This window comes from Doryrhamphus excisus, chromosome 7, assembly GCF_030265055.1.
Source record: "Doryrhamphus excisus isolate RoL2022-K1 chromosome 7, RoL_Dexc_1.0, whole genome shotgun sequence".
Taxonomy (NCBI): domain Eukaryota; kingdom Metazoa; phylum Chordata; class Actinopteri; order Syngnathiformes; family Syngnathidae; genus Doryrhamphus; species Doryrhamphus excisus.
This window is the reverse complement of record NC_080472.1, coordinates 3,719,553-3,743,783: the sequence shown is the minus strand read 5'-3', so window position 1 is coordinate 3,743,783 and position 24,231 is coordinate 3,719,553. Positions and strand designations below refer to the sequence as shown.

General features: G+C 51.1%; 1 protein-coding gene across 4 annotated transcripts in view; it reads right to left on the bottom strand.

The window, feature by feature from the left end:
* si:ch211-186j3.6 (neural-cadherin) overlaps positions 1-24,231 on the bottom strand; it is a 182,404-nt gene that overhangs the window by 81,241 nt on the left and 76,932 nt on the right. For 2 of the 4 annotated variants that reach the window (XM_058076750.1, XM_058076747.1), the window contains exons 8-23: positions 22,362-22,534; positions 21,373-21,541; positions 20,375-20,545; positions 20,138-20,310; positions 16,735-16,902; positions 13,980-14,229; positions 12,954-13,081; positions 12,693-12,879; positions 11,284-11,427; positions 7,923-8,043; positions 7,483-7,645; positions 6,272-6,934; positions 5,869-6,060; positions 4,893-5,727; positions 3,577-3,670; positions 1,730-1,914 (exon numbers count right to left, since the gene is read on the bottom strand). In XM_058076750.1, the coding sequence (XP_057932733.1) occupies positions 1,730-1,914; positions 3,577-3,670; positions 4,893-5,727; positions 5,869-6,060; positions 6,272-6,934; positions 7,483-7,645; positions 7,923-8,043; positions 11,284-11,427; positions 12,693-12,879; positions 12,954-13,081; positions 13,980-14,229; positions 16,735-16,902; positions 20,138-20,310; positions 20,375-20,545; positions 21,373-21,541; positions 22,362-22,534 (3,816 nt within the window). The remainder of the gene's footprint in view (positions 1-1,729; positions 1,915-3,576; positions 3,671-4,892; positions 5,728-5,868; positions 6,061-6,271; positions 6,935-7,482; positions 7,646-7,922; positions 8,044-11,283; positions 11,428-12,692; positions 12,880-12,953; positions 13,082-13,979; positions 14,230-16,734; positions 16,903-20,137; positions 20,311-20,374; positions 20,546-21,372; positions 21,542-22,361; positions 22,535-24,231) is intronic. The other 2 variants (XM_058076748.1, XM_058076749.1) reach the window with 2 other exon arrangements.

Sequence of the window (24,231 nt, the reverse complement as noted above, 5' to 3'; positions counted from 1 at the left end):
AAAAGGCTTGCTGTTGTTTAGTGTGTGTGTGTGTGTGTGTGTGTGTGTGTGTGTGTGTGTGTGTGTGTGTGTGTGTGTGTGTGTGTGTAGTTGTGTGTGTGTGTGTGTAGTCGTGTGTGTGTGCCGGCGGGTACAGGATATGAATATCTAAGAGCGCCAGTTAAAGGTAATTACGCCCCGGACACTTTGGAGAAAGCGAGGAGTGGGTCTCATGTTTTATGCAGCGCCACCTGGGGGGTGTGAGAAGGGGGAGTGGGATGGGGGGTGGGGGGGGGGGGGGGGTTTGGCGACACTGAAACCGTCACAGCCACCAGAAGCACAGCTGCTCTCTTTGCTCATTGGCCAAGAGGACTCCACACACAACCAATACACACATGGATACACAACACTTCCTGGATGAGAACGTGTCTTCAGGAAGGACCGCTACTCCTCCACCTGGACCCTGGTGGGACCCTGGTGGGCTTCCTCAAGCCCGAGGTAGGAAGGTAGCAAAGTAGGAAGTAGGAAAGTAGGAAGCAGGAAGGTGGACACCACAGGTGTCAAACTCAAGGCCCGGGGGCCATCTTCAGACCCTCATATCACACACACAAACAGCGTACACTCCATGTACAGGGAAGTAGTGTGGAGTATTTGTGTAGTATTTACAGTAAGAAGTACCAAGCCCAGATGGAATGGTGCATGAAGCGCCACCCCACCCCTCCCCCATCCCCCCACGACCCCAAGCAGACAAGGAGACGGCAGAGAGGAAAGAGGGCTGCGAGGTGGGGGGTGGCTTCGGGAGCGGGGGGTCGTGGTTAGTAAGTCCTAACATACAGTGCCCCCCCCCCCCCAAGAAGTCCTTTCAAGTGCGTCCTTTGCAGCCCCCGCCTGGCCAAGGACCTTTAAGAGCGTCCTGAAGGCTGCAGGAAGAGTCTGAGCGGAGACAAGTGGAAGAAAGTCCCAAACAACCACTGATTGAAGAATCCAATCAAGGCCTGACAAGGAGGGGGGTGGGGCAGTGGGGCCGTGGGGGTGGGGGGTTGTGGGTGGTCTCGTCTGTAGGCTTCAAGGTCGCACACATTCGTTTTGCCTTGTTTTTGTTCACTTTGGCTTCCTGTCCAAGGACGCGGCGCTGTCCAAGGTGTGGTACCTTGGACAGCGGGTGTCCAAGGTGTGGTACCTTGGACAGCGGGGCCTTTTGTGTCCCGCAGCTGTTTTTAGGTTTTAAACTAAAAGCCTGCAAAAACGCAAACATCAGCAGTAACTTTATAACAACAAAGGCAAAATAGTCGGGTAAAAAATGGAATATTTGCATAATCCACATCATCCATCATCGCACGGCCACGTGTGATCTTTATCATTTATCATCATCGTTCACCATCTTGTCATCTCCTTGATGGAGGTAGGATTGTTTCTTTTCTAATATTTTATACACAGTGGTATGAAAAGGTTGGGGGGGGAGGGGGGGGCTGGTAATGTCCAAGATGTTCCTTTCCAAATGAGTTGTTGGGAAGGTCCATTCCAGGTAAACATGTCAGAGCAGACCAACACGGATAAATGGAAGGGAAATGAGCTTCCTCGGATGACAGAAAGTCTGCCATCTTGATGTCAACTAAACTTGTTGTTTTATGGGTTGGACTAGATGACCCGTGTACTACAAGACTCGCAGTATTAGCAGGTGGGGGGGGCTGTGGAAGAGTACGTGAGTACATGAGTACATGAGTACGTGCGTAGGGGCTCCTTTCCTCACCTGCCAGGCGTAGCGAGGCGGATCGGTGGACGGCCTCGTCCGGCAGCTCCCTGACGTTCACGGTGACGGTGGACACGGCGTCCTGCCAGACTCCATCGGACACCCGCACCTGGAAGTGGTAGCTCCCGGCCGGAGTGTTCTCCTTGATGATGAGGAAGCCCGTGCGCTTGTTGAGGATGAAGAACCTGAGCGAGAGGGAAGCTAACGATGTTACTTCTCATCAAATATGGAGGACGGACTTCAAAGGGCAAAGCGTGCTAGCGGTCACCGGGAAGAAGGGCTGATATTACGACATGATATATATATGATATTATGACATGATATATATGATATTATGACATGATATATATGATATTATGACATGATATATATGATATTATGACATGATATATATGATATTACGACATGATATATATGATATTATGACATGATATATATGATATTACGACATGATATATATGATATTACGACATGATATATATGATATTACGACATGATATATATGATATTACGACATGATATATATGATATTACGACATGATATATATGATATTATGACATGATATATATGATATTACGACATGATATATATGATATTATGACATGATATATATGATATTATGACATGATATATATGATATTATGACATGATATATATGATATTACGACATGATATATATGATATTACCACATGATATATATGATATTACGACATGATATATATGATATTATGACATGATATATATGATATTATGACATGATATATATGATATCTACACCACTCTATCATCCATTCAAACATCTCCAGGACATCCAGGCATCTTTTCTCATGCTGGCTTTTTTTTTTGTGGGGGGGGGGGGGGGGGGGGGGCAGCAGAAGAAGTGTCCAACACCAAAGACTGCAGTGAGGAGAGGAGATGAAAGGAGGAGGAGGAGGAGGAGCCTGATCAATACCTGCAGCCTGATTGCTGATCACACGGCTGACAAGGAAGGCGGGCTATCAGGCTATCAGGCTATCAGGCTATCGGGCCATCGGCCAATCGCAGCCAATCCATAAAGTGGATTGATTAGCAGGAACATCTGGCAGATGTGGTGTGCATCATTCACACGTGTCCATCAGACACCTTTGGACTTCTGGGATGATGACATTCCCAGCATCCCTCAGCTGCCAATACGCTCGTCTGCCGGGGAATGATTGCTTCCGACTTGGGCAGAAACTTCTGGAAAGGAGGCACGCTGATGCCACGCATATAGCTTATCAATTCCATGTCAACGTGGTTGGCATTTATTATTTTTATTATTATACAATTTTGAACAATAATGAGTGATTAGGATTTTATTAGAATTATTATTAGGATGTCTATGAATATTTGATTATTTAACTCTATGCATTTAAAATCATTAGAATATGAAATTATTATATATACTTCATAATATTCATATTTTTGTCTTTTTGAATGAATAAATTAAGTCATTTATTAACTCATTTATTTCTGATTATACACTTTTTACTTCATTTACTAGAATATACAGTATATGAAGGACGGTTAGGTGGAGGAGGAAGTATATATTAGGGTGGTAGGGTGGTAGGGTGGTAGGGTGGCAGGGTGGTAGGGTGGTAGGGTGGTTGGGTGGTTGGATGGTAGGGTGGTAGGGTCTGGTTGAGGTCTGGTGTGAAAAAGCAGGTCCCGCTGGTGAAACCAAGGTCGTTTTGGTAAACACGTTTGTCTTGCTTTTCCACGTTCTTTGTTAACGTGATGCGTTCAGGCGTCACGGTAGTTTCAGAAGCAGCGACGTGTCGTGTGTGTGTGCACAGCCAGCTGTCCCTCCCCCCGAGGAAGACTTACGTGGGCGGGTGTCCTTCAAAGACGTAGGTCTTGTTGTCCCAGTCGTCGGGGTCGGGGGCGTGCACCTTCCCCAGCAGGGTGGTGGGCATGCGGCCTGCAAACACAGAAAGCGGTCGTTGTCCCGGGCGGCAGCGTCTCACCAGAAGGACAAATATTCCCATCATCAACACCCTCGGACGCGCACGCCGACCTTCAGGTGTTCAAATTGAGCTTGTTTGTCTTTCGACTTGAAAAAGCTCTCAGACTCCGCGGGGACGCTCGCCTTCATTCCTGATAGAAGAAAAGCCTTTCACCTTCCCCCCCCCACCCCCGATTCTTCTTCTGAGGGGACGTGGACACGATGGAAATGATGGAAATGATGGAGATGATGGAGATGATATCAAGTCAAGGTCTGATACAAAGTCGCCATATCTCCATCAGACGGAGTGGAAAGAATATTTGCACCAAAAAAACATTTTTTTTGGCATTATGGCATCATAACCATCATAATGCATTTGCCCCCATAATGGCAGCCTTTAACTTCTTTTTACACTTGCATGATACTGTGTACGCAGCAGTACGTGTAAAACTACCACGAGTCGCTAGTATCTCTCCCATGATAGGGCGTCCGCCTGGCATCGGTATCTGACGCTCCTGGCGTGGACGCATGCGGTGGATGTACAGCAGGTGACTCCAAAGTGCGGTGCGTGTGCCGTCTGATGTCTGATTGGAGGCTTTGTGTGTGCCATAAAGGCCGAGCGTATTCCTCAGCGACAAAAGGAAGCGTCGACGTCGGAATCTGGCGCCGGGTGACACGTCTGATGTGGCGCTCAAAGAGGCGGTCCCCGAACGCTTCCAACCCCCCTGATACCCCGACACGAGCCGCGTTTGGTGTGGCGCCCGCAGCCACGTGTCAAAATGCCCGTGTGACCCGGCGAGGGGGGGGGGGGGGCATAAAAAGCACTGCTTCTTAATTCATAAAAGTTCACCTTCCAAACTAAAGTATTGGGACACAATAATGATCAGTACAGTACTTGGACATGGACCCCCCCTTCCCCCCCCCCCACACACAAAAGGCAACAATCATTATAAAAATGTAACAATTATGAAATATGAATTTTATGAAATATAAGACTAAAATAGAACATTGATGAGAATAAATTAATCTTTTGTGTTTAATTGTCAATTAATTAACTAATTCTAAGGATGAGAAAATAATCCTACTACTTGAAATGAGATTGGATGAAGCACCATCATCATCATCATCATCATCATCATCATGAGAAAATGGTGGCCACCGTCCTGGCTGCTCAGTACGACCCGGCCCGAGTGCTCACCTCGCCGGCTGTTGATGAAGATCTTCTTTTCCCCGCCCACGTGGGCGTGGTCGTTTTGGTCGCCGATGGTGACGGTCAGCGTGCAGGTGACGGTTTTGGGGGGCCGGCCGCTGTCGCTCATGACGACGGGGATGAGGAACTCCTTCTGGCGCTCGCGGTCGAAGGTCCTGAGCGCCGTCAGCGTGGCCGTGCCGTTCAGGTTGTCCTTCAGGTGGAAGTCGTCGCCGTGGCCAAACTCCGCCGGGACGGCGAAACGGAAGGGCGGGCCGTTCTCGGGGGAGTCCGGGTCCACGGCCCGGAGGAGGGTGGAGGTCTGGTTCATGCTGACAACCTGCAAGGGAGGGGCGGAGGAGCGGGGGTACTCTGGAGCCAGCACGGAGGTTCCTCCTACCTGAGGTCCAGCCACGTTCTCCAGCACCACGGGAGCGTAGGCGGCTTCGAACCCGGGTCCGTTGTCGTTGACGTCCGACAGCGGGAGCTCCACGGTGGCGCTGCCCGACAAAGGCGGGACCCCGTGGTCCGTCGCTATGACGACCAGGTGATGCTGGGCCGTCCTCTCCCGATCCAGGGGCCGAGCCACGGACAGGACGCCGGACTGGTCGATGCTGAACAGGCCCTCGGGGTCCGACTCCTCCCACAGGCTGTAGACCAGCTCCCGGTTGCGGCCCGAGTCCGAGTCGCTGGCCACCAGGCGGGCCACGCTGGTTCCCACGCCCGCGTCCTCGGAGAGCGGGCCCAGGGAGAGAAAGTGCGGGATGAAGACGGGGGCGTGGTCGTTGTAGTCCTCCACCTCCACCACGCAGTGCTGGAGGCTGGAGAAGTCCAGGTCCTCCACCTGGAACAGGAAGGGAACATCACTTCCTGTCATGTGACAGCCGACAGTAGATCCCTGGGTTCCGTCACCGGGTTCCGGGCAGGAAATGATACCCCTTCACTCCGCCCCCTCCCTCTCACCGCTTGGCCGCGGCGTTCGTACCTTCAGGGTGAGATTGAACCTCTGCTCGCCGTGCCGCTCGAAGTCCAGACGCTTCTTGAGCCTCAGCGTGCCGCGCCGCTCCTGCTTGTGGCTCACCACGTAGAACTTCTGGTCCTGGTCGCCCGCCACCACGCTGAAGGTCAGCTGGGCGTTCTCGCCCGTGTCGCCGTCCTCCGCCGTCAGCTGCAGCACCTGAGGACGCAAACCTCACGTCAGCGCCATCCGAGGTCCTGCCGAGCTCCGAGCGAGCGCCGCAAAGGGAAGTCGGCGTTCCGGACGCTAGCTTCACCAAATACTAAAGACACTAAATACTAGTACTTAGCAGTATTTGCATATTTTCCAATATTTTCCTTGCTTTTCCTCTGAAAAGCCAAACAGGAAATACATTTCTGTTCCGGCTCACCTCGGCGTTGGGCTCGGCATTCTCCGAGATCCTGGCGGCACAGGAGCGGTCCGTGAACCTGGGGGCGTGGTCGTTGACATCTTTGATCAGAATGGTGGCGGTGGCCGTGCCCGCCATCCCGCCGCCATCTCTGGCCTCCACCACCAGGAGGTAGGACTCCGCCTGCTCGCGGTCCAGGCCGTTCATGGCCACCGTGAGGGTGCCTGTGGCGGGGCTGATGGCAAACATCTCGGAGAAGGCGGGGACCGCGCCGACGTCGCCGCCGTCCAAAGTGCCCACGATCCTGTAGGAGAGGACGGCGTTCTGGCCCACGGCCGCGTCGTCCAGGTCGGTGGCCGTCATCTCCATCACCGACGTGCCCGCCGCCGAGTTCTCAGCCACGTCGCCGTGACAGCTGGGGGCGCAGCTGAAGACGGGCGCGTTGTCGTTGATGTCCCACACGTTGATGATGACGTCGGTGAAGCCCGTCAGGCCTTCGCCGCCCTCGTCGGTGGCCAGCACCACGAAACGCCAGACGGCGCGCTCCTCGCGGTCGAGGGTCCGCTGGGCGTAGATCTTTCCCGTCACCTCGTCAATGATGAACTCGCTGTCGGCGCCCTGGCCGTGGAGGGAATAGCGCAACGCTTCCTGGTCGGCGTCTTTGTCGGGGTCAGTCGCTGTCACCTGCGCCACAGAGGAGGGGGAACGTTTGGCTTTACATCACGTGTTCGTCACTTGTTGCTAGGCGGGCTTCACGGGGCGCCACCACATGCTAACAGCTAGCATGCCACCACTGAGCAAGATAGCATTAAGTACCAAAAGTTCCATCGTGTTCCTACATCATGCCAATTACCCGCATGTGTAAAAGAGCTAAAATGCTAAGAGTTAGCATGTTAGCATGCTAAAGGATAGCATTAATTACCACTGTGCCAAGGCAGTTCCATAGTGTCCCTACATCATGCCATTTACCCGCATGTGTAAAAGAGCTAAAATGCTAAGAGCTAGCATGTTAGCATGCTAACGGATAGCACTAATTACCACAAGTGCCAAGGCAGTTCTATAGTGTCCCTACATCATGCCATTTACCTGCATGTGCACATGTGTAAAAGAGCTAAAATGCTAACAGTTAGCATGTTAGAATGTATGTATTTGCATACATTAGGATGCTAACATGCTAACAACAGCACCAAGTAAGTAAGTATGTGGTCCAAGGTTCCTTGCGTGTGGTCTACCTGCAGAACAAACACCGGAGAACCGTCCAGTTCTTCCGTCACGCTGCCGTAGTACTCGTTGACGGTGAACACGGGCGCCTCGTCGTTCTTGTTGACCACGTTCACCGACACGGTGGTGTAGTCCTCCCACTTGCCATCCGAGGCAAGGACGTGGAGTTTGTACCTGGAGGACCGAGACTTGGGACTTTAGCGGGGCAACAGGACTTGGTGTGTGTGCTAGCTTGATGTTCTTATCGTGTTCAACTAACGTGGTCTAATTTGGTCCCACAAAATGACCACACAAATTCAATGACCTTGGCTACTTGGATGACCTTGGGTGCATGGAACCATAGCTAGCATGATGTTGTTAGCATGACGTTGTACGTTAGCTTTGCTCCAAAGTACTCAGGTGACGTAAGAAAGACAGAAGGACTGGAACTGGAACTGGAAGACACCCTTGCCTTTTGTTCCGCTCGTAGTCCAGAGGCTGCGCCACAAAGATGGCCCCCACCTCCGGTTCCACGTCAAACACCCCTCCCGTGTTGCCAGACGTGATCTGATACCGCAGCTTGGCGTTCCCACCTGCCAGGATGAGGACAGAAACGTTAGATCAGTCAACCGTCATGGAGTTCAAAGGTCAGTCTCGAGGTCAGTCTTGTTCAAAGCTGTACGTCAGCTGGGGGGGGGGGGGCTAATCAGATGCCAGGGTTCGATGCCAGCTGGCCTGTGAGGAGCATCTCAGGATGAGGAATCCATGGAAACCTCAGCTTTCTGCTGACTGCAGACAAAACGCTCTGTGGGGGCTTCAGGGAAGGCTTGGCCAAGGAGCCCCCGGGGGCCGGTTGGTAAAAATGCAACTAAATATGTACAGGAGATATTAAACTATTAGCAAGAGCCGCTAGAAACAAACAAGACAAGAAGTTGTGGTCGACGACCAAGGAATGAAACATGCTGTCTGGCAAAGGTCAACGAGGTGGCGGCCTTGCATCCACCCCAGGGGGCCTTTGGGTGGCCTGCTATGCTGTTTTTGGAAACAGCTTCCAGAGCAGGAAAATATCAACCAGGTTCTCCAAGCGGGTTGGTCAACCAGGTTCTCCAAGCGGGTTGGTCAACCAGGTTCTCCAAGTGTGTTGGTCAACCAGCTTCTCCAAGCAGGTTGGTCAACCAGCTTCTCCAAGCGGGTCGGTCAACCAGGTTCTCCAAGCGGGTTGGTCAACCAGGTTCTCCAAGTGGGCTGGTCAACCAGGTTCTCCAAGCGGGTTGGTCAACCAGGTTCTCCAAGCGGGTTGGTCAACCAGGTTCTCCAAGCGGGCTGGTCAACCAGGTTCTCCAAGCGGGTTGGTCAACCAGGTTCTCCAAGCGGGTCGGTCAACCAGGTTCTTCAAGTGTGTTGGTCAAACAGGTTCTCCATGTCTACCTGACAGAACCAGGACATCTCAAACAGGCCCTGAAGCTGAAGCTGCTCTTTCCCGCTGCTCATCCCCAGCTTGTCCAATCAGATCCCACCAGGAGATTCCCGCTACTCCTGCAGCCGGTGCTTATCCGGCCCACCCGCCGCCACACAAGCAGGGGGCCAAGTGGGCGTCCTCACCAGCTTTTGTTGCTTTTCAGTCCAACGTAGCTTTTTGTAGGAGATGAAGAACGTTGCGTCCGTGCTCACAAAAGGAAAGTATTTATTTCTCCTGCGCGTCCTTCACTTATCCTTTTATGCTAACATGGCAACATGTTTACCTTCAAAAACTATTTGGTATAAAATGCTTCACACGGTCTGGAGTGAAGGTAAAAACACCTGCAGGGAGTCTGCGTCCATCTGAGGGTCAAGTCTGCCACAAAAGGGCAAATGTTTGCCATGTGAATTTCTCTCAGAATGGACGCCTCGGCCATGAAAGACCCATGAAAGATCTCATCATTCCAACACCAGTGAATCATTCACACGTGCACACACACGTGCACACACACATTTATATTCCAGGCTGATTGAATAATTCCATGAGATTAGCATGTGTGCTAATCAAGCTGAGGCTCTCCCTGCATGCTATTAGAAACTAAAGTAATGCTAGCTTCCGAGGTGCATCCCACCGGAAGTGGCGAGCTTCCCTAAGCCGCCTGGTTTTGGAAGAGTTGGCTTTCTAAACGAGACGTGAGGGAATACGCACAGCAGCGGCCTGTTTTCCTTCCCTGGTTCCTGATTCCTTATTCCTTATTCCTGATTCCTCCATGGCTTCAACATTCCTGGAGGTGCTGAGACCCAAAGGATGGAAGCAACACGGAATGCACAGCGGCTCAAACAAACATGCCGGAATCTTTTTTTTTCTCCCAGTTGGACTCCTTTTATGACGATGGGAGTGGTACGGGATGAATACACTATGTCTGGGAGTAGTACAAGATGAATACACAGGGTTTTGAAGTACTGGTCCTGGTCCCCTGGGGTACTGTGAGGTAGTCCAGGCTGAGTGTGGTGTTCTTCAGGGAGATCATTAGGACGTATTGAAGGTGGAAGTGAGGATACAAGGAAGTCTTTTTGAGTGGGAGTATTGATTGGTGCTGGCATTTAGGAATACTGGCTTCTTTACTCACATCATGTACTCCTGCTCAGGAGTACATGATGTGACACAAAAAGGGAGTGCAGTAGCGGTATCAGCATCAGTATCAGTATCAGCATCAGCATCAGCATCGGCATCAGCATCGGCATCGGCATCGGCATCGGCATCGGCATCAGCATCGGCATTGGCATCAGCATCAGCATCAGCATCAGCATCAGCATCAGCATCAGCATCAGCATCGGCATCAGTAGCAAAGGGAAGGGAAGGAATACCATGGAAGAGGGAGCTGTCGTGCACGTGAGGAAAGGGGAGCTAATGAAGCGTGCTAGCTTCCAAGCTGGTCAGCAGCTCCAACGGTACGCTGGAGGAGGAGCAGATGAACATTTGCACCCCAGCTGGCAGCAACATTTGGCAAGCGAGGAGCTCAGGGGCCGTTTGAGGAGTAAAAGAGATGATTGGAGATGTCTTCTTTTCATGATTCCACCTTCAGGACGACCACTCACGCGGCGTTCCATCCTGCACGGAATAACGTTCCTGTCTCTCATTTCGTAACATGACATTTGCCTGCAGCCATTCCATCCCATTCCGTCTCATCCCATCCCATTTTATCCCACCAAGCAGAGGAGCTAAGGATGCCTTCAAATCTCTCTTGACTTAACGAGGCCCCTTAATTAGTCCTTTATTAGAGATAGGTGACGGGAAAAGGTCATTGGATATTGAAGTCGTTCACACTGGAATACACTTAATGATTCCATCCCTCATCCTCCTGCCTGGCGCTGCCGCCCGAGGAATACCGCAGTATTTGGAACAACACAAACAAACACCAAGCTAACGCCAAGCTAACACCAAGCTAACACCAAGCTAACACCAAGCTAACTCTTCACCTTTCTTTACGCTCGGCACAACACTTCACTTAGTCATCCAGGACCAGGACCAGGACCAGGACCAGGACCAGAACCAGAACCAGGACCAGAACCAGGACCAGGACCAGGACCAGGACCAGGACCAGAACCAGAACCAGGACCAGAACCAGGACCAGGACCAGGACCAGAACCAGGACCAGGACTAGGACCAGGACCAGGACCAGAACCAGGACCAGAACCAGAACCAGGACCAGGACCAGGACCAGGACCAGCCCAGATCCAAGTATCCGGATGAACAAAGTATGGAGTTTTTCATTACCCTAGCGAGGATGAGCGTCATAGAAGATGGATGATGATGATGATGATGATGATGGATGAATATGATCCATATTTGGGAGACCCACGTGGACACGCACCTTCATCGCCATCGTTGGCACTGACGGTGAGGACGGCGAAGCCCACGTCGGCGTCCTCGTCCACGTCCACCTCGTACGCCGTCTGAGCGAAAGCCGGCTTGTTGTCGTTGACGTCGCTGATGAAGACGCGCACGTAGGCCGTGTCTGCGAACAGGAAGTAGGAGACAACACAAGAAAGAGTCGAATGGTTGCTATTCTCAGCGTGCCGTGCCGATTCTGTCAACGCCGGTGGCGCCATCTTGAAGAAGAAAGTCAAACCGCATTCACCCACGCCGACACCGACCAAAATAACCTTGACTCGTCTGTTGAGGAAAACATGGAGGCAGGCGAGCGTCTCGCGTCTCTTCTGCCATTAAACTCTGCTGTTACTTCCTTCCTCGCGACATGAAAACCCCCGCAGCACAAAGCGTCCCGGGGGGGCCCGCAACCGCCGCGCCTTTGATAGCGGCGAGCAGCAGCAGCATTTGTACTCCACGCTGCAAGAAGTGGATCAATTATTTAAGCGGCGGCGGCAAACCGAGTCGGCAACAACGCCGTCAATCGCAGACGCTCGGAGGGCGGGAAAGGGGACGGACGCGTTAAGAGGACGCCCCCCCGGGTTAGCCGGGTGGGGCGGCCACACCCCTTCTGAGGCTGGGCAGGTGAACGTGGGCGCTTGGAGGGGTGGTGAAGTGGAATGTGGGGGAGTCCAATGACGTTGTCAAGGAGCTCCAGATGTTTGGTGGTAGCTTCCGTCATCTGATGTCCACCACCTGCTTCGGGGGGGCGGGACTCGGCCGCCCAGGCTTGGAGGCAAGGAAATGAAAATGAGCTCATCAAACACGTCGTGTTTTCCAGCGTGTGTGATTTCTTCTTCTACGTGCTGGACGTTCACGGCGCTGTGATGAGAAGAACCAACACGAGATCTGCTGACTGTCAGTAATCCGTTTATGAGAAGCATATTCTCCTGCGTCCTCGCATTCCTCCAACGCCTCTCTTCCAGCATCCATCTGCTGGAGCATCTGCTGTCCGCCATGGCGGCGCCCGGGCGCGTATGTGCTTCATCTGTCGCCACGCGAGGCAGAGGAGCCTCCAATGACCGGCATCCCAACATCCGCAAAGATGGAGAGATGGACTCGTGGACATACCACCCCCGACCCGCCCCCGGACGACGCCCACCACAGCCCCCGCCCGCTTTGGTCCCACTCGACTCCCAACAGAGGCGAGTCCGTACTCCACCCGGGGGCCCTCCTGGTGCTTCACTGCCAGATTGTTGCCGACTGCGTCTGCTAGGGTTGCTAGTTTGGTGGCCACGCCCACAGGAACGCAACCGCACGGACTAGCATGTATAGCATTCCGTAGCATTCCATAACATTCCGTAGCATTCCGTAGCATTCCGTAGCAGCCTAGCAGTAGCTCTGGCTTCTTACCAGAGTTGGGTTGTCCGTGTTTGCCGGGTCTGGCCGACTCCCAGCCGTCCACGGACTGGACCTCCAGCAGGTACGAGCTTTTGGTCTCGCGGTCGAAAACGCTCTGCGTGTAGATGAATCCCAACTCCGGTTCGATGCGGAAGTACTGGTGGTCCCCGCTGCGGTCTTCCAGCAGGGAATAGGAGATCTGGAAGACGCCATCACACATCACCATCAGACACGTCCCCCCCACCCTACCTTGGTGTGGAGCGCCAGACTCACCTTCCCATTCAGGCCCAGGTCCAGGTCGCTGGCCGACACCTGGAACACCAACGTTCCCGACTGGGCGCCCTCGGTGACCAAGGCCTCGTAGATGGACGACGTGAAGAACGGGACATTGTCATTCACGTCTGGGGGGGGGGGGGGGGGGGGGGGATAATAGCTTGGTGACTGCTGATCTGTACTGTATGTAGTACAGCACATGTAGTACATGTAGTACATATAGTACATGTGTAGTACATGTGTAGAAGAAAGTCTACGTTGAAGATGGCGTAGCAGAGCCAGCTAAGGACAGGAAGTTGATGGATGAGGTAGCAGCCTCCCCAAAACATAAGAAGCCATTTTGATCTTCTCTAATGGACGCTGACCTTTAATGACAACGACGGCTTTTGTTGGTTTTCACGAAAATGAAGAGAATAATTGAAAAATAACGTTAGACGCACACGTTGACCTTTACTTCCTGACGATTGGACTTTTGGAGATGGCCTTCCGAGAAAGACAAGTTCTCCTTTCCAAAGTGAAACTTTGGACTTTGGCAGTTTTTGTCCTGCAGGTCTTTGGTGGTTTCACTCGGCTGTCAAGCGCCTTGGTTGGACTAAAGAAACGTTAGCAGGCTGTCTATTATTTATTTCATTTACTGGTCTTGGAAGGAGGCTTTGAAGGTCGGGGAGAAGAAGAGGAATGTACAAATACGACGGAGCGCGTCCACACAGGGTGACTAATACGACGTGGAAATGTTTTCATGTGCCAGGAAGACGTTGAGGCAAAGACATCGTCTTTCTTTCTTGCTGAAGACAATCAAAAAGACAAGATGGCCGCTCGCGGAGGCGTGGGAAGACGCTGCGGGACCAGCCTGGACCGCGTGACTGATCACGCGGGGTGAAACCTATGGTGGTCTCTAAGGACACGTTGGCTCCGTTTGAAGATCCTGCTTGGGTTCATTGAGGCTACCGGACCCCTCGGGAAAGACCTGGGAGAAGAAAAGACGGCGTCCCCGGAGACAAACGTCCCCGTCACGCGGCCACCCACCTGTGACGTTGACGTAGACCGTGGTGAAAGCAGCCAACGGGACGGCAGCCACGTTCTGCGCTCGGACCCGGAGCATAAAGTTTTGGGTGGTCTCGTAGTCCAGGGGCTCCGCTACCAAGATGGAGGCGGAGCCGTCTTCCCGGTTGGGGGTCAGGTAGAAGCGGACAGGCATGTTGGTCTCGGGGACCATGCCGTCCTCCAGATTGTAGGTCACCCTGGGGTCGCCCAGCGGGGATGTGGCTTTGATGGTCTGGGTAGAGAAACATCCAACAGCCATTTTAGAAGGGGGGGGGGCATAGATACATTAATACATTGGATGGATGGATGGATGGATGGATGGATGGATGGATGATGGGTGGATGGATGATGGGTGGATGGATGGATGGATGGATGTATAGAAGGATTATGGATGGATGGATGGATGGATGGATGGATGATGGGTGGATGGATGATGGGTGGATGGATGGATGGATGTATAGAAGGATTATGGATGGATGGATGGATGGATGATGGGTGGATGAATGGATGATGGATGGATGGATGGATGGATGGATGGGTGGATGAATGGATGATGGATGGATGAATGGATGGTTGGATAATGGATGGATGGATGGATGGATGATGGATGTATGAATGGATGATGGGTGGATGGATGATGGGTGGATGAATGGATGATGGATGGATGGATGAATGGATGATGGATGGATGATGGATGGATGAATGGATGGATGGATGGATGGATGGGTGGATGAATGGATGATGGACGGATGAATGGATGATGGATGTATGAATGGATGATGGGTGGATGGATGATGGGTGGATGAATGGATGATGGATGGATGAATGGATGGTTGGATAATGGATGGATGGATGGATGGATGATGGATGGATGGATGATGGGTGGATGAATGGATGGATGAATGGATGGATGGATGATGGGTGGATGAATGGATGGATGAATGGATGGATGGATGGATGGATGATGGGTGGATGGATGGATGGATGGATGATGGGTGGATGAATGGATGGATGAATGGATGGATGGATGATGGGTGGATGGATGGATGGATGAATGGATAATGAATGGGTGGATGGATGATGGGTGGATGGATGGATGGATGAATGGATAATGAATGGGTGGATGAATGGATGGATGAATGGATAATGAATGGGTGGATGGATGGATGGTTGGATGGATAATGAATGGGTGGATGGATGGATGGTTGGATGGATGGATGGTTGGATGGATAATGGATGGGTGGATGGATGGATGTGTGGATGGATGGATGATGGGTGGATGAATGGATGGATGAATGGATAATGAATGGGTGAATGGGTGGATGGATGGATGGTTGGATGGACGGATAATGGATGTGTGGATGGTATTGACGGTGTGGTGGGGGTGTCTGCAGCCCCCTCCTGTCCTTCTGAGGAGGCAAGCGTGGGTGTGACAGGTCCCATTAGAGGGGTTACTAATCTGCGTCACGTTAGCTTTCAATTGTACGTCGTCGTGGAGATGAAATCTTTTAATCTATCCCGCCTCCAGAGGCCTGCTGGCCCCCGCGGGGCCTTCTACTTAGCGAGAAGCGATCCTGCAGTGTTTTATAGCAGGCAATAATGTAAAGTCAAATATTAAGGCTGTAAATCTCAAGGCGGGTTTGAAACCCTGCGGGATGGAGACGGCGTTGAGCGGCACTCCCCCCCCCCCCTTCACTAATTAAGTTGAAGCCATGCAAAGCTGACGCCATCGGCCCCCAATTAAGGCAAAAAGGCCATCTTGGCCCCGACACGGGTGACCTCGCTGTAGCCAGTCAACCTGCCGGGCACGGCGGCTGCGGTAATGAGGCGCCATGGCGGTCGTGCGGGCCTGGCAAACACGCCCGATTAAAGCCGTAAAAACCTCAACTTTCCACGGTGGAGCTCTTACGACCCGCTGAGAGCCATCGCCGCTTCGCCTCGCCGTCAGCCCGACTCTGAACTGCCATCTCAATTAACGCGCGGCGCGGCGCAGCACGGCGGGGGCCACGGGCTCTCTAGCGCAACGCTCACGTGAGCGATGCCCGGCCGCCGTTTCCATCCCTGCTCGCAAATACCACATCAGCAGCTTTTATGGACTCCATCGCTTTGGAGACACGGCGGTGTCGTCGGCGCGTCGTAACGAGAACATCAATGAATAATCAAAGAGCGCCGCTAGCAAACACCTGCAGCAATAACGCTTCATCAGGTTTGGCTTTAGGGAGCGTCTGCCTTTTTCTTGATACTCCATAAAAACACCAATCATGATGATTAGGAACCTGAGCAGACATCGCATGATGATGGGGGTCATGGGGTCATGGGGGCCATGGGGGCCATGTTTTCATCTGATGGTCATCACATGAAAACATGGCCCCCCCACTCCAAAAGCCAAAATACGACCATGAAGATGTTGCCATGCAAGTTCCTCCAACAGTCGTTGCTCAAGCTGTCCTCCATAGAACAACGGCATGAACGGAGTGAGCCCTTTTGTCAGTCATACACTATCTTTGTCTGGGTGGGTGGAGGCGGGGCCACGAGCATCTGTCACTTAGCGGCTTAGCAGTCCGGGATTTGGGGCTGAAAGGTTTGGGATGAATCCCGGTATTGTCAGAAACGGGTCACAGCTTCAGTCAAACCTGAGAATGGTCCCAGGAAATGCTTCCAGGGGGGGCGCTTGGTCCAGGACGACCAAGAAGAAACGGGAGGCGGGGGCAGGTTTGGGTGAGCGTGCGGGACGTACCACGACGGGCGTGTCTCTGATGGTGTTCTCAGGGATGACCACGCTGTAGCTGTCCTTCTCCCACTGGGGGGGCTGGTTCTTCACGTTGGTGATGGTGACGGCCAACTCCACGGAGCTGCTGCGGTTCCCTCCGTCCGTGGCCACGATGTCCCGCGTGATGTAGGTCCTCTGAGGCCAAAGAAAGACGGCAAGGAGCCGAGTCAGTAACAAGTCCGACCCGAGCGCACCAGACGCCGCACGGAACCCAGCAAGGGGGTGACGCAACGTCCTCACCCACGGCAACAACAGCTAGCTTGCGTTCCAAGGCTTTTGGCCCAATTAAGACGAGCGCTTGTTGTTTTAGCATGCGGGACATTCCGCTCCATTAAATGTTCATTAGCGCCATCATTTGGGAGCAGACTTCAGACGGCGAGGCTGGCGTCTGCCTGCTGAAGGTCAAACTCAACCAAACAGTCTCGGTGGACGCGAGTCGTGATGACAGCACACAAAGAACACTTTTTTATCTCCCCCAGGAATATTTTTCTGAGCGTTGTCACAAGTCTTGCATGAAGGGGGGGGGCACCTTGGCGGGACCCAGCAGGGTGTGCTGTACTCGGGCACATGACCCGAGCAGCCACTGTGACACCACGTGTGTCCCCCCCCCAATGGCGCATTCGCCGCTAGCATGTGAAAAGTCAATGTTTGTTTACAAGCTAGCTCAGGGAGGAAACAAAAGGAGCGCTTGATTTGCTCACCCGCACAGCACAAGTAATTTCACCTCATTGGAGCATTTTTGTAATTTTGTAAGCATTTTAGAATACTTTTTAGATTTCTTCCTGTGATGGGCTCCAGCACGTATGATGATTAGGAGCGGTGCCAACGCCGCCATGCCGCCAACGCCGCCATGCTGCACGCTCCCCGCTGGTGGCGGCGGTGGAGTTCTTGTATTTTTAGCTTGGAAAAAAAGTAATCATGAGCCAGCAGCAAGCAATCCCTTTAATTGGAAGCAGGCAATAATTGGATCCAGGCTGCTGTACGTGTGAAAGGCTGTGATATATATGACAAGTATTTATTATATATATACATATATATATATATATATATATATATATATATATATATATGCCAAGTATTTCTTAAGCTCAATAATCATTTTGGAGTGCATGAGGAGGTGGAAAGGAAAGGGGGGGGGTGATAGGGTATGACTTTCTGCCTCGAGCAGTTCCTCCATAGTTTAGGCTAGATGACGCTGGCATCCTCACATGATACATTCATGTTCCGTACATGTATAACATACATACATGATGCTGACGTACACGTACATGTATGACATACATGATGCTGACGTACACGTACCGTATACTGCTGAAACAACAGCTAGCATGACCCGTACCGTGCAGGGAAATAAACCAAGCGCTCCTTTTTTCCTTTGGCCCCTGAGCTCAAGAGGAAGGATGTACAGTAGTAGTAATACCATGATATTCCCTAGTAGTAGTCATGTGCTAGTAGTAATACCATGATATTCCCTAATAGTAGTCATGTGCTAGTAGTAATACCATGATATTCCCTAGTAGTAACCATGTGCTAGTAGTAATACCATGATATTCCCTAGTAGTAGTCATGTGCTAGTAGTAATACCATGATATTCCCCAGTAGTAGTCATGTGCTAGTAGTAATACCATGATATTCCCCAGTAGTAGTCATGTGCTAGTAGTAATACCATGATATTCCCTAGTAGTAACCATGTGCTAGTAGTAATACCATGATATTCCCCAGTAGTAGTCATGTGCTAGTAGTAATACCATGATATTCCCTAATAGTAGTCATGTGCTAGTAGTAATACCATGATATTCCCTAGTAGTAGCCATGTGCTAGTAGTAATACCATGATATTCCCTAGTAGTAGCCATGTGCTAGTAGTAATACCATGATATTCCCTAGTAGTAGTCATGTGCTAGTAGTAATACCATGATATTCCCTAGTAGTAGCCATGTGCTAGTAGTAATACCAAGATATTCCCTAGTAGTAACCATGTGCTAGTAGTAATACCATGATATTCCCTAGTAGTAGCCATGTGCTAGTAGTAATACCATGATATTCCCTAGTAGTAGTCATGTGCTAGTAGTAATACCATGATATTCCCTAGTAGTAGCCATGTGCTAGTAGTAATACCATGATATTCCCTAGTAGTAGCCATGTGCTAGTAGTAATACATGATATTCCCTAGTAGTAGTCATGTGCTAGTAGTAATACCATGATATTCCCTAGTAGTAGTCATGTGCTAGTAGTAATACCATGATATTCCCTAGTAGTAGTCATGTGCTAGTAGTAATACCATGATATTCCCTAGTAGTAACCATGTGCTAGTAGTAATACCATGATATTCCCTAGTAGTAACCATGTGCTAGTAGTAATACCATGATATTCCCTAGTAGTAACCATGTGCTAGTAGTAATACCATGATATTCCCTAGTAGTAATACCATGATATTCCCTAGTAGTAATACCATGATATTCCCTAGTAGTAATACCATGATATTCCCTAGTAGTAATACCATGATATTCCCTAGTAGTAGCCATGTGCTAGTAGTAATACCAAGATATTCCCAAGTAGTAACCATGTGCTAGTAGTAATACCATGATATTCCCTAGTAGTAGCCATGTGCTAGTAGTAATACCATGATATTCCCTAGTAGTAGTCATGTGCTAGTAGTAATACCATGATATTCCCTAGTAGTAGTCATGTGCTAGTAGTAATACCATGATATTCCCTAGTAGTAGTCATGTGCTAGTAGTAATACCATGATATTCCCTAGTAGTAGTCATGTGCTAGTAGTAATACCATGATATTCCCTAGTAGTAGCCATGTGCTAGTAGTAATACCATGATATTCCCTAGTAGTAACCATGTGCTAGTAGTAATACCATGATATTCCCTAGTAGTAACCATGTGCTAGTAGTAATACCATGATATTCCCTAGTAGTAACCATGTGCTAGTAGTAATACCATGATATTCCCTAGTAGTAACCATGTGCTAGTAGTAATACCATGATATTCCCTAGTAGTAACCATGTGCTAGTAGTAATACCATGATATTCCCTAGTAGTAACCATGTGCTAGTAGTAATACCATGATATTCCCTAGTAGTAGTCATGTGCTAGTAGTAATACCATGATATTCCCTAGTAGTAGCCATGTGCTAGTAGTAATACCATGATATTCCCTAGTAGTAGTCATGTGCTAGTAGTAATACCATGATATCCCCGATAGTATGATAGTATGATAGATATGACGAAGGTGGTAGACCAAAGGCACGGTGCCTGAGGTCAAGAGCGGGCGTGGTATCGGCGAGGTTAGCTAAAGTTGCGGCGGGCGTGGTATCGCGGAGGTTAGCTAAAGTTGCGAAAGCTGCGGCGGGCGGGCGTACCTGAGAGATGGGCTGGTTGACGTAGACCCAGCCAGTCAGGGGGTTGACCCGCAGGTATTGGGGCTGCTCGGCAGACATGGAATACGTGACGGCGGCGTTGGTGCCGAAGTCGTCGTCGTGGGCGGCCACTCGCAGGAAGCTGGTTCCGATCATGGTGTCCTCACGAAGGAAGTCTGCAGAGGAGAGGACGGGCGGTTGGGTCACGCTATCTGCAGTCTTGGGGGGCGGGCGGCTTACACTCGTAGCGGAGGTTCTCAAACTTGGGACTGTTGTCGTTCTGGTCCAGGATGAGGATGTTGAGCTGGCAGATGCCGATCAGCGGGTCGGCGGCTCGGTCGGTGGCCGTCACCGTCACGGCGTACTCCCGCTGACGCTCGCGGTCGAACTTCCTGGCGGTGACGATGGTTCCTACGGACGACACGGGAGAGCAGCTTGAACGCGTCCTGCGGGCGGTCGTTTGACTTCGGAGCACGAAGATGCGGATGCCGTTTGCCACAAGTTGGCGTGATGGCGACCTCTGACCTTCTCCACAAACGGCGGAGATGCTAGTTGCTAAAATCAATCTGGGCTGCCGGTGAAGACGCCCCAGGACGGATCTCTGATGGAAACATCGATTTGTTTGTCCAGCTAGAAAACTTTTCTCCATCCGACATGGAATGCCTGGCGGTGGAAGCTAACGTTTGGCGTAAAGAAGCAACATGGCGGCAGTTTGGCCTTTGCCAGCATGTCCACCTTTTATCTACAGAAAAGTATTCTCGCTACGTCTCCTCGTATGTCAGTCAAGCGGAGCCCACCCCAAAAGCCGTAGGACCTGGAAGACGAAACCGAGGTCTACCCGTACATTTGTGGACGGGCCCAGCCAAGTGGGCGGCATAACGTAACAGCAGTCGCTAAGATACGATGGAGGGTAGTGGGGGGGGGGACACAGAGGACCACCCACCCATGTGTGGACGAGACCACCCTCCAGTCTGTCATCTTTGGAAAATGATTCAGACTTTGGTATTTCCTAAACCTTTAGTCGTATGACGGTGAGACCAGGAGCCCAACCCCAAAGCCGTGGGGCCTGGACTCTGATGGACCCGCATGATGAACCCAAAGTCTACCCGAACGTCCAATGAGCCCACTTCTGAGTCTGTACGCTCCATCCATCCATCATCAACAAGTCGCCCAGGCGGGGTCCTGGGGACCCAGACTCCCTGTACAAGGTTTAGCGCAGTGCACGTGTGTTGGGGCACCTGTGTCGGGGTGGATGCTGAAGGCGGGCACAGTGGAGTCTTTGTGCATGAAGCCGTACGTGACCTTCCCGTTGGAGCCCTCATCAGCATCCACGGCATGAACCTGCAGCACAAAGGACCCGGCCGGCTGGTTCTCCAGGACCGACGTCTTCTCTCGGTACTGCTGACACTGGATGGGGGGTGGGTTGGGGGGGGGGGGGGGTGAAGATGAGAATATGTTGTAAAAATAGTCCATGAGCGGCCATGTTTTATTCATGGAAAAGGAGAGTTCACAGACAAAATCTTTCACAGGGCAAAATGCATGCATGTGGCGGTGGGCGGGGGGGGCAATCGGCGGGGGCTGCGGTGGGGCGGTAGAGGTGCCCGAGGCCCCTCCTGGTGGACAAAAGTGTGAAAAAGCAGCTTTGTGCCGCCGCCTCGGCTGCGTTTGTGGCGACATGAAGGTGCTGGCAGGCGGCGTGATCAATGCTTTTACTTTGCTTTCTCCTCACAGCAGCACGCCGCCGCCTGACGCCATTTCAAGCACGCCGCCACCTGACGCCATTTCAAGCACGCCGCCACCTGACGCCATTTCAAGCACGCCGCCACCTGACGCCATTTCAAGCACGCCGGTGCTACTTAACAGCTCCATTGGGGCGGCAGCGCAAGTAATCTCCCGGCATTAATCAGGAATTCCTGCGTCCCCGGGACAGGTGGCGTTCAGGAAGCTCCCAAAAACTGGACGCCATCCCCCGCCAACTTCTGCAGCAGCCTGGAGCTCTACACCGCCGACACGGATTGTTTAGTAGTCCAATATGTCCTCCTGGACGGACACCAGCAGCTGGACTGGGATCTAACCAGTCATCCTGGGGGAAGAGGCTTTCCGTGACATCATGACGATACCCCCTCTGGCGCCCCCGAAGCCAGCCCAGGGTGAGGGGACTGACGTGGGACACAAGGGGGCGGCGTGGCGGCGGTCGTGACGGCGATGAGCCGGCGCTCGGACTCACCTTCTCAAAGACGGGCTTGTTGTTATTCACGTCGTCCACCCCCACGATGACCTGGGCGCCGGACGACAGGGCCTGCGGGCCGCCCGAGGCGTTGTCGTCCGTGGCCGTCACGTTGAGGACGTACTCCACGCCCTGCAGGCGAGGCGGCGGGCTGGAGCGCAGGCGGATCAGACCTGCCATCAAACATACGGAGCACGTCATGGGCCTTCTACTTTTATTTCACAATCGGCCATGTTGGATGATGGCCCCCGCACCACCCTCTGGACACCCGTGTGTTCCACCAGGATAGAGAGGCGAGTACAACACTGTCTTCTTGGCTCTATTGCTCAAGGGTTGGGGTGCAACTCCTCTGTTTGGCAGAACATTGTCTACTATATTGGGTAAGAGGAGTGACTATAGGGGTGCTATTTCATGTCTAGAGGCCTCTAATCTTGTTAACCAGTGTATTTACAGGGTGGTAAACGGGTTTTATATGCCTAATACGTCTTATTTTCTCTTATGATGTGTACTATATTGGGTAATAGGAGTGTAAAGGTGACTATAGGGGTGCTATTTCATGTCTAGAGGCCTCTAATCATGTTAAACCGTGTATTTACAGGGTGGTAAACAGGTTTTATATGCCTAATATGTCTTATTTTCTCTTATGATGTTTACTATATTGGGTAATAGGAGTGTAAAGGTGACTATAGGGGTGCTATTTCATGTCTAGAGGCCTCTAATCTTGTTAACCAGTGTATTTACAGGGTGGTAAACGGGTTTTATATGCCTAATACGTCTTATTTTCTCTTATGATGTGTACTATATTGGGTAATAGGAGTGTAAAGGTGACTATAGGGGTGCTATTTCATGTCTAGAGGCCTCTAATCATGTTAAACCGTGTATTTACAGGGTGGTAAACAGGTTTTATATGCCTAATATGTCTTATTTTCTCTTATGATGTTTACTATATTGGGTAATAGGAGTGTAAAGGTGACTATAGGGGTGCTATTTCATGTCCTCTAATCGTGTTAACCAGTGTATTTAGAAGGTGGTAAACAGGTTTACATGCCTAATACATCTTATTTTCTCTTACGGCTATTCTCTTATTAGGTAAAAGGAGGGTCAAGGTGACTATAGGGGTGCTATTTCATGTCTAGAGGCCTCTAATCATGTTAACCAGTGTATTTAGAAGGTGGTAAACAGGTTTACATGCCTAATACATATTATTTTCTCTTATGGCTATTCTCTTATTAGGTAAAAGGAGGGTCAAGGTGACTATAGGGGTGCTATTCCATGTATGGAGAGCTCTAATGATGTGAAAACGTGTATTTCGAAGGTGGTAAACAGGTCGTCTATGTCTCATATTCTCTTATGAGGTCTACTATATGAAGTAAAAGGAGGGCCAAGGTGACTATAGGGGTGCTATTTCATGTATGGAGAGCTCTAATGATGTGAAAACGTGTATTTCGACGGTGTAAACAGGTTGTCTATGTCTCATATTCTCTTATGAGGTCTACTATATTACGTAAAAGGAGGGTCAAGGTGACTATAGGGGTGCTATTTCATGTATGGAGAGCTCTAATGATGTGAAAATATGTATTTCAAAGGTGGTAAACAGGTTGTCTATGTCTCATATTCTCTTATGAGGTCTACTATATTACGTAAAAGGAGGGTCAAGGTGACTATAGGGGTGCTATTTCATGTATGGAGAGCTCTAATGATGTGGAAAAGATGGTGGCTTGACACAGGACGTGATGGTCGGGTGCGGATGCAATAAACAGTGATAAAGGAGGGATCGGTGTACTACATGAATGCATTTCCAAAGCGAGCCATAGGGGGCGCCATGACGGTCAGCGCCATTCCCTTGGCGTTCCTTCACGTGCGTGACGTT